At 34.0% G+C, this 10,531-nt stretch overlaps 1 protein-coding gene across 1 annotated transcript; it reads left to right on the top strand.

Annotated features, from left to right (window-relative positions):
• Positions 1–756: 756 nt before the first annotated feature.
• THM1 (thioredoxin M-type 1) lies at positions 757–5,900 on the top strand. Its single transcript, XM_022045377.2, has 2 exons — positions 757–1,170; positions 5,445–5,900. The coding sequence occupies exons 1-2, from the start codon at positions 930–932 to the stop codon at positions 5,756–5,758; spliced, it is 555 nt and encodes a 184-aa protein (XP_021901069.2). The 5' UTR covers positions 757–929; the 3' UTR covers positions 5,759–5,900.
• Positions 5,901–10,531: the final 4,631 nt, after the last annotated feature.

Genomic DNA, 10,531 nt, shown 5'->3' with positions numbered 1-10,531 from the left:
GAGCGAATAGGAAGAATCACACCAATAAGATTGCAATGAGGAAGAAAATGTGAAATTTGAGAATTTAGGATTCTAGGGTTTGAATTAGTGAATTGGTTTAGTTTTTTTTTTTACTTGAATCGATTTTTTAATTAAACCAATTAAAATGTAGTATATGACGTAACCGACAACCTACTCAAAATGTGGTAATGATCAATGACTAAAATATTTTTTTTTTCGAAATATAGAACCAAAATAATAAAAAATAAATAAATAAAAAGACTAATTTTAATATTTTAAAATAGTACCGAAGTCAAGTTAAAACTTCATCATATTACATAAACAAAAACTTAAAACGGAAAGAACCCGATGATTATTCATCATGCAATCAACAACATCACTATTTTGTTAAACCAATTTTTTTTTTTTCTTCAGATAAACTGTCACTTTAATTATATATTCTCTCATTGGTTACTGCATTCATAATCTCTAACAAAATCAAATTTATTGAATCTACTCGTATCATAATTAATTGGGCAAAATGGATTCATATGGTAGAAGTTACAAAACTAGAAAGGTATTTGAGAATGGTGGATCAAAGTGAGATGTGTTGGATATTCAACATGCTAAAGAACTTTCATAGGGAAGAGAGAACAAAATTAAATATTTAGAATTAAAGTGTAACGTTCACAGTAATGGGAGAACTAAATTAAATATTTATTCTTAATTATATGATTATTTTTTTTTTACTTATCGGGTATAAATCTTGTATATGAAGATAACCATAGCTGTAATACAAGCAGCTAAGAATCTTGGTTTACAGTGTTTTCAGTCCACAGTTTTTGAGTTTTCAGTCTCCATCTCTGGGTTTTACTCGAACAAAGAGGAGGAGGAATTTTTAAACTCTTCTCGGTGTCAAACACCCAATTCCTCATTTCTCACTCTCTTCAATGGCTACCCTCCCTTGCTCTACGCGCTATCCAATTTCTCTCACACAGGCAATGATGGCATCTTCTGTGAAAGCGACTGTTATTCCTGGTGTTCGGGGATTTGGGTCTTTTCCGAAATTCAAAGGGTTGAGGATCCAATACCCTTTGAAGTCATCGCTGTCTTCTTTGAGGTCGAGGAATCCTAGGGTTTGCAGACAACGAGGAGGCATTGTCTGTGAAGCTCAGGAGGTTGCTCTTGATAGTATGTCCTTCCTCCCTTTCTATCAACTCAATTTTCTCTATTCTTTAATTTCTCTTTCTCATTTATTTGATAGTTATGTTGGTTCTATCTCCTATTTTCTGTTTGTTTCCATTGCAAAAAACAAAAACAAAAAAAAGGATAAAGTGTTGTTGGGTTCAAAATAGTGAAATATATTACATGGGATATGCTCCAAAAGGGATGACCCTGAATTTGTTTTGAGTTGTGAATAAATGCAGGATGCTGCTAGTGTAGGTGAACAATTTAACTATGAAGATTGTGCGTAGTACTGGAACTATTGCTTTGGGAAGGAGAGGGGATAGAGAAGGCTTGTCTCTGTCTTTGTTTTTGATCCTTCTGTATATTTTATACTTTATGGAGGTAAATGTCTGGAGCTATATTGAAATGCAGCTGAAAGTTGGAGTTCACATGGACAGGATGATTCTCTATTTTCCTTGTCATTAGTCATAATGTGTATTCTCTGGGTGCAGGTTTTGTTCTTATTCTTCTTTCACAGATTGGAAGTTAGGTTATTGGGAGGTTAGCAAAGAACTAGGCACCAAGTTTAATTAAGAATAGTATGATTCTTATCTGAAAAAATGCACCTAGTACATTGTGGTCTCCGTAATTCTCTTCACGTTTTAACCTGCATAAAATTTGAAATTATGCCATGCCAAATTTTCTTATCTATTGATTTGGTTATTCCTCCTATATTGTTAGATTAAGATATACATGGTGTGGTATGGATCCATGGAATTATGTCAGCCTTAAGGAGGAAAAGAAAGAATTGTTAATGCAGCTTGGTTGGATGTTTTCGCTCAAGCTGGGTTTTGATTTGGTTCAGTCAACTAGTCCATCAGAGTTCAGCCCCTTTTTGTGTTTAGTGACATCAAGCTTGTCGGCTAACTCTAAGGCAGTACCCCTCCTATGTAAGAATAGTGCAAAATTATTTCCCAATAAATGGTAGTGATGAGAACTTATTCCCATTCTTTCCTTGTCACCATGTATTTCAAAAACTAAGGTACTTCTGGCAGATTAAATTGTTCTTTCCCAATGCTAATAGAAAGACACATGCTATTGACTTCTATTGCCTCTTCAATGTCGGATCATTTGCGAATGATAGTTAAGATTTAGGTTTGGCTTGTTCTGTTTGTGATTGGAGAGGAATGATTTTTTAGAGAAGTACACCTGATTTAGCTAGAGGTATTGAGAAAATTTCAATAAGATTCAATTTGTTTGGGCTTGTTGCTGGTTTCAGTTTAAGTTAAGTTTCAGTGTAAAAGAAACCCTCCAACTTCTCCACTCAACTTCATTATAATTTTTTTAGTCTCATGACTAGTCATTCTAGAGTGAAGAAACATTAGCTTTAGATATAAACAAGAGAATAAGCCCAAGCAAACATTAGTTGATAGCAGTTCCCAGCTAAGCTTCTAGGGTGAGCGGTTATTTCTGGGACTCCTCCCTATCGCTTTTGTGTAAGCTGACGCCAGCATCTGAGAATCAGTAAGATCTAAGCTCTGTCCAGCATCTGAGGTAGTGGAGCAAGAAGATAGTAGATATTTTTTTAATCGAAACTTTGGGATCTAAACCAAGGTTGTTATCCTATTGATCATCTCTTGACCTCTCCCGAGGAGGAGGCTCAGGTTCAAGCACTGCAGGCTACAGACCTGCTTTACAAAGAAAAAGCGTGGTACCTCTTCTGGTAGTTTATTTCATGATCTCATCTCCAATTCAACTAAATGCAGTTGGATGAAACCAGTTGCAATTTAATTGAAATCTGTAGAACTTATGATCATAGATATCATGCTACTGAAGGTATTCGGTTGCATGCAAAGAATGAGAATTCTTTCCATTCTTTATCTGGCCCTTCTTTTTAGAGCCTATAACCCATATTGGTGTAGCAAGGGATGTTAAAGCTGTTCTACTTTGCCTACTTGGCAATCCTTCTTTACCTATGAGGAAGATGTACTTGATTATTCTGTATAAGAATGATTATTGATGTGGTTAAATATCTTTTGTGCTCATGGAAAGTTGTCTTCTGTCAAATTAGAAGCCTAATTTTTTTCTGCATAGCCATTTGTGTAAGTATGATGGCAGATTTGTCGGAAGCAACTGAACCATTATCTTGCTGTCCTCATGCATGAACCCTAAACCCTAAACCCTAAACCATTATCTTGCTTTAAGGGATAACAATTAGAAAATAATGTTTTAATACAGATAAAGTTGCTTTCTAAAATTGGGGGCCAATAGTTGGTTGTTTGATTGATGTGGTGGTTCTGGAACTCAAATGTATCCGTAGATTGCTTCAGCGGGTTTTTCACATCTAGAATGCACAGGGTTAGAAATAGAAGCTGGTTAGATAAAGGGTGGTGGAAACAGAGCTTTCTTCATTTAGAATCTTTCAGTTAATTTTTAGATTTCTCTTCTAGATAAGTTATATGCCTTCTCTTGATCTTTTAGTAACACAGAGCAGTGCCCTATATTAAACTTAGAATATTGGATTTCCTGTGAGCTTGCTTAGACTTGAAGGGTGTAGAAGACTGAAGTCTGATTTTGGAGTTGATGAAGTGGGATAATACCAGAGGAGAGTGTCTCAGGTACTTATATGATTCTCTATCCCATGCTTCGAACATAGAGAATGTTTTTGTTTTCCTCTTCCATGTAACTTGTTTACCTCAAGTCAATTGCATTTCAGACAATGTAGAATTTGATAACCTCTTTGCCTCAGCTTATTATGTAAACTGGTCAATGTCACATGAGCACCATAAAAATAAATCTGATGGGACCATGGCATGATTGCACTAATTCTACCAAATTAAGTTATGATATCTTACATAGTGGTCAGTGGATGATTATAGATCCTTCTAAGAAGGAAAAAGGAGAGGATAATAGATCATCCTTGGTGCCCTTGTTGTAATATTTCTTTTCCTTCTCAAAAATAAAAATTTGCTATCCAATCTCTTTGCAAAACAGCTGAAGCAAAACCCTGAAAAAATTGCTCCTTTCCGGAGCATTAAACTCTCCTTTCAATAAGCCTTAGATAGAATAAGAAATAAGGGACTTCAAGAATAGGAGAAGGGCCCATTGCACACCAAAAATGTCAAACGACCTAAACCTTGGCTAAACATTGTTCTGTTTGGGATGTGATGCACCATCTATGCCGTTAGGCCTTAGGTATAGGAAATAGGGAAGGTTTTTTTCAATGTTTTAACAACCACTCTTAATTAAGATCATCTGTTGGAAAAGATATTTCAGAGTGGGTCAAGGTTTAAATTTTTGCATGGAGGTATATGAAAATGAAATATGGGAATCTTTTAACAGGTTAGCAATTAGTGTTGTTCATGGTCCTTTGCTTTTACAATCATATTTCAGTTGGGGAGTCAATCAATATTTGAAGTTTTTGGATGGACTATTTGTTTGAAAGTAAAACAAAGAACTTGTTGAAGTAGAAAGGGTCCAAAAAGGTATTTTGTCCTGCTTTTGACCAATCAAGTTCTGGATGATTTTTCTTCTGGATCTAGAAAGAGTTTAAAATATTAGGTTGAAAATTCAAGAGGTCTTGTAATGAGATCTAGTAATCTGTAAGAGGTAACGACTTTTTGCCTTAAATTTTTTATTTTGATGATTACTTGTATTGCTTTAACTTTATATTTAATTTTTAGATGGTTTAGAATCTGTCTTTTGAACTTCCTGTTGGAACTAAAGAAGAGCGAAAAAATGAGAATAAACACAGGAGAAAGGAGAAGAACATTAGATATTGATATGATTTTCTGATCTGAATTTTCAGCCAACTGGTTTGCCTTTAAATAGATAAATTACATAAAACAATAGATACAAATTCCTACTTTTCGTCATCTTCGATAATAGTTACAATCTCTATAGGTGAAGTTTATTATTTATCATCTTCCTAAAGATAGATAAAATCTCTATAAACGAGATTCATCACTTATCTGTTTGTTGGAGAATATATAATTTAAATTAACTGAAATTTTGATAAAAAATAAATGTTAAATTTATTTAACACTTCCAGACAAGTGAATCATGTATGATGTATAATTTTCAGTGACTTGGATTTTTCCTGTAGCAATCTCACATCCTACAGAAAAATGTGGGGAGGGTATTCTTTCCCTTCTCTAACTACACTCAATACTGGGTTGATTGATGAATGCGTTAGTATCGTATAATTTGCTGAAGTTGCGAGATTCACCACATGGTATAAATTAAAACTAACATATGTCATTCCGTTGTTGTTTTCTTTTTTTTTTCTACTTTTGCAGTTCCGAATGTTGATGATTCAACGTGGCAATCACTAGTTCTTGATGCTGATGGCCCTGTGCTAGTCGAGTTCTGGGCTCCTTGGTGTGGACCTTGCCGTGTGATCCTCCCAGACGTAGCTGAACTAGGAAAGCAATACGCTGGAAAACTGAAGTGCTACAAATTGAATACCGACGAAAGCCCATCAATCGCAACCCAATATGGGATCCGGAGCATCCCAACTATCATGATATTCATCAAGGGCGAGAAGAAAGATACGATTATTGGCGCTGTTGGGAAAGCTACACTCGCTGCGAGCATCGAGAAATTCCTGTAGATGACAGTAGATTTCTTTCCAATATATTATCAAGTCCATGTTCTTCTTCTCCTCCTATTTCCTTTACATTGTATGTTCATAAGTGATGTTGACATACTTCAGCCTCTCCAACAATAAAAATGTTAGCTTTTGGCAGGCCTAATGAGTTGTTCTGTAATTCTTTTTCAAATGTGTGATTCCAAAGTTTGACTCCCAGACTGAACAATCTTCTTCTCCAACCTAACAAAATTTTACCTTTCTAACATTTTTTTTCAAATCTACAGTTTTTGAAATTGATACAATGAAAGAAATTATTTTGACTTCGAATCTTGCTTGTACCGAGAAAATTTCTTCTCATCTCGAACTTTTAATCATACGGGTATGATAAAATAATATAATCTACAAATGTTAATTTCAGTTATTTGAGAAATGTATCTTCTATTATTTAACTGAATGATTGATGTTTTTTCTTTTACGTGTAAAGTCTTAGTTTCGAATCGAAACTCTTATTATATATTATATGTTGTATTATAATTAATATATTAATATTTTTTAATTAATAAATATTTGAATTTATTTATAACATGATCTTGATGGATGTCAATCAGGTCATTAAGAATGGAAATCATTAACTACATGATTCCTAAACCTATACATACATAGATATATAGATATGAATTAGTGATTACTATGATAATGATTGTCTAACTAAGGGACAATAGTAATCTTAAGTAGTGTTAAAATTAATCTAATAATTTGAAGTTAATTATAAAATATAATTTTGATATTGCTGCTTAACTAAGTATATTCTCTGTACTGATAGAACTAAGCCAACCTAATTAATTAAAGATTAAGATGAACTTTACCTTAATCTTGTATCTTAATCTTGTGGGAACTTTAATTTTATCTTAAACCATATCAAAAACTCAATTGTAAAATATATTTTACTAATAAATAATAAAATAATTTTAATTTATGGAAGAAATTAAAATAAATTAAGAAAAGGGAGAAAAGTATTAATAATTTATTTTATTAAAGTGGTTTAATAAAAAATTAAATTATCATTATATATATATATAAGATAATATTTCTGGATATATGGCTTGTCAGCTTTCAGGTGTAGCGGTGCCTCATTGTCCACTATGATTCGCCAGGCGCCGCCCAATGAATGCTTGCCACGTCATCTCCTCTTATTGATAATTTTCATAATTTTATAATTCAATATATTGTAAATTATTAGAATTGTTTAATTACACATTTTTTTATTGATAATATAATAAAATTTTAATTTTATAAATTTTTTATAATTTAAATTTTAATAATTATTATATAGATAATATTTTAAATTTTTTATTTCACATAGAAAAATAATATATATATATATGTGTGTGTGTGTGTGTGTGTTATATCATTTCACATGGATGGTCCAAATAGGTGTTAAGGAGAAAAATATAATTAAATAATTTAAGCGGGTGTAATGGCAAAATCTTTGTCATGGTATTAATGGGGAGAGAGAAGAAGGGAAAAATTAGGGTAGGCTACGGGATAGGGGAGAGAGAAATTGTGACGTCTCCACTAACTCCCGCAAATATTCTCATTCTACCCTTTTCTTTTTCTTCCTCATATCGCAATACATACATATATATATATATATATTTGTATATAGTATGTCATCTATGTATGAGTGATGATGGTATATGTAGAAAGATTTATGTGGCAACAATGTGAAGAACTTGTGTTAGTTATGAATATTAAGTAATGTATCGTTCTAAAATTTAGTTTGAGATTAATTTTAAAATTTAAAAATATATGTATAAAAATATAATTTTTAAATTATAAATTTTTATTTAATTTAAAATTAAGAAAAAATAAGTAGAGAATGAAATTAAAAATAATTTTAGAAAAAATAGGTAAAAATTTAGATTCGGAAAGTATTTTTGAAAGAAAAAGTACACTGACTCGATGCCACGCGGGAGACCACACTGGCAATCCTCGTGTCTGTGATCGGACGGCTTAGATGCGTTTCCGCGCGTATGGACGGTCCGGATCCATTCCCTCCTCAGATCCGATCGGACAGTCGCGATTTAACGCGATGAACGGTCCAGATTCGTTCTCTCTTTAAATACGATCGTACAGTCGAGATCAAATCACGATAAACGGTCCAGATTCATTTTCTCTTTAAATGTAATTAGACGGTCGAGATTAAATGCGATGAATAGTACAGATTTAAGAAAAACGGGTATAAATATCTCGCATCACACCAAATCCAAACCCTATCTGCCAGCCCCCCGCCGGAGAAGAAAAACTAATCATTAGAGAAAGGAGCCGATTGTTGCCCACCGCCGCACTGGAACCACCTCCAACTGCAAAAAAAGATAAAAAAAAATTCTCCTATACGCTCGAAATTTAATTCCAAACACTTCCATGACCAAATCGGAGCCAAAAGAATGGTGGATGAGCCGAAAATCGCGGACAAAGTCTGAAGGCGTCGTTGCGGGCAAAACCCAAAATCGCCTCCAATGAGCCCATTCCTGTTTTCCATTTCGTGCGATTTTTCTATAATTGTGTTCTGTTTTCTACAGATTGATCGAAGAAAAATATCTAGCCACGAAGGTGGTAAAGCCTCTGCACCGAAAAATTTCACCACCGGTAGGTTTTTTTTTTGTTTTATTTTTTTCGACAAACTAAGACCCCATAACATGTTTTCTCAAATGGATGGATATAAAATCGGCCGAATCGGCAAAAACTAGCCGAAAAATGGCCAGACCGAGGTAAACCACCGTGGGCGACGGTGCCACCATGCCGAAATTTTGAAATTGGCCGGCAAAAAAAAAATTTAACACCGATTTTGAATTTTTTGGGGTATTTTTAGGTATGTAAAGTGTGTTTTAATCTCCGCAAGAAAATTCAGGAATTCTAGGGACCGCCAGTAGGCGTAGTAGAAAGTTTGGTATTTCGGACTCTGATTCGGGTAAGAATCTCTCACTTTATTCTTTGTTATAGAATTAAATTTTAATAATCGGTAATATGGCATTTTGTGTAATTTTAAAAACTTTGAGAATAATTACAGATTACCAATGGAGTCGGAAATCGATTAGTCATTTATTTATTGTTCTGTTTAACTGATTGTTGAATTTACAACTTTAAATACATAAATGATATACTGGAATGGTTGAATGATTCAGTTGTACTTTTTTGATATATATTGCTTGTCTTGCATGATTCACAGTTGAATTATAAAATTAAAAATTAATATGTAAAGAAAAAAAATGATTGGTCACGTGAATTTATGAATGATAGTATTACTGGGTATCTTAAGAGATGTTGGACGGACCGAGTACATAGAAAATTCTACCGTGAACGTTACCTCATACCGAACGAGATATCGAGAAATGGTATTTTTAGTGTTCATATTGGACGGAGTATGGGGACGGCCTGATTCACCCTCATACCGGATAGGATATTGAAAGAGAATATTTTTGGCGCTCATACCGGATGAGGTATGAGAACAGTCCAATTCACCCTCATACTAGACGGGGTATTGAGGGATGGTATTTTTGGCGCTCATACTGAACGAGATATCAGGACGGTCGGTTAGTTGACAATATTGGATATTGATTCACGTGTAGTGGGATATCTTTATAGACCCCCAAAGATACCAATAAGTAAATAAAAATAGAAAATTGTTGTTCTTACTCATTTGAATATGAGATTATGATGTTATTGGAGTTATTGTCTCTAAAAGTTGATTTTGAAAATCTCGTAACGGTAAGTATACAATAAATAGTTTTATTTATGATAAATGAATTTACTTAAATCAAGAGCTACATTGGTTATTTTTATGATTTTTACCAACCTTTAGTTTCTGTATTAGTGAGTAGTGTGATATTTTTACTGGGTCAGTGTAGCTTACCCCTTCATTAACTATTTCAGATTAAAAGGACCAATATCCAAATCCTGATCAACAAGGAAGTTGTGAATAGTTCACCACCCGAACTCCTTCAAAAGCTAGTGAAGGTCGTCATAGGATGCTCAGTTATTTACTTTTTATTTATTTGATTTTCATTTTTTCTTTTAGAAAGGACTTTCTCGTAGCTCTATTGAGTATTTTAAACTATTATGTAAGTAATGTAAACTCTAATTCTATTATTCCGCTTCCACATTCAATTTATAATTTTATTTTCTTTTAAGTTCTAGGCCATTACAGTTGGTATTAGAGCCGTATTCCTCAGAACCATTCATTACACAAAGACTTAAAAATACAAAATACAAACTATTGTCAAACCCTACCTTGTGAAAAATAAGGAGAAAGATTTGAGGAGATGAGGTCCATTACTGAACAGGGCAACCCGAAATGGGTCGCTTCGAGAGAATGTCAATCGGCTCTTCTAGATTTTAGGGAGACTCATCTCTGCCCAGTAGGCTAGAGAAAAGAGGAAGAAAATGTCTGACCCTCCACCAGTTCTACACTATGAGCCACTCCTACAACGAGAGGATCTAACACCACCTCGATGCAACCCTATTCCTCCGTCGTATCATTCAACACCATCACAATACAATTCGGAGCCCCCACTGTATTATCCGACACCATTACAGGGCCACTCGGTCCCTCCCCAACAACATCTGGCCCTTTTTCCATGAGACTCGGTTTCACCCATAATGGACCCGATGAAGATTAACATGGGGGACCTCGATGTATTTCTAAGAATGAACTGGTTAGCGGCGCATCACACCACCGTGGATTATTTCTACGAGAAAATTTGTATTTAAACCTCATAACGAAGAGTCATTTAC

The sequence above is a fragment of the Carica papaya genome, chromosome 5, assembly GCF_054855325.1.
Source record: "Carica papaya isolate Zhongbai chromosome 5, ASM5485532v1, whole genome shotgun sequence".
Lineage (NCBI taxonomy): Eukaryota > Viridiplantae > Streptophyta > Magnoliopsida > Brassicales > Caricaceae > Carica > Carica papaya.
Note: the sequence above shows the minus strand (reverse complement) of the source record. Positions and strands in the feature narration are given on the sequence as shown.

Bases quoted from the DNA above. Each gene is read 5' to 3' on its own strand.
- THM1 (XM_022045377.2), top strand. From the start codon at position 930: ATGGCTACCCTCCCTTGCTCTACGCGCTATCCAATTTCTCTCACACAG. The intron at 1,171-5,444 runs GTATGTCCTTCC...CTACTTTTGCAG, and splicing joins TCAGGAGGTTGCTCTTGATA to TTCCGAATGTTGATGATTCA.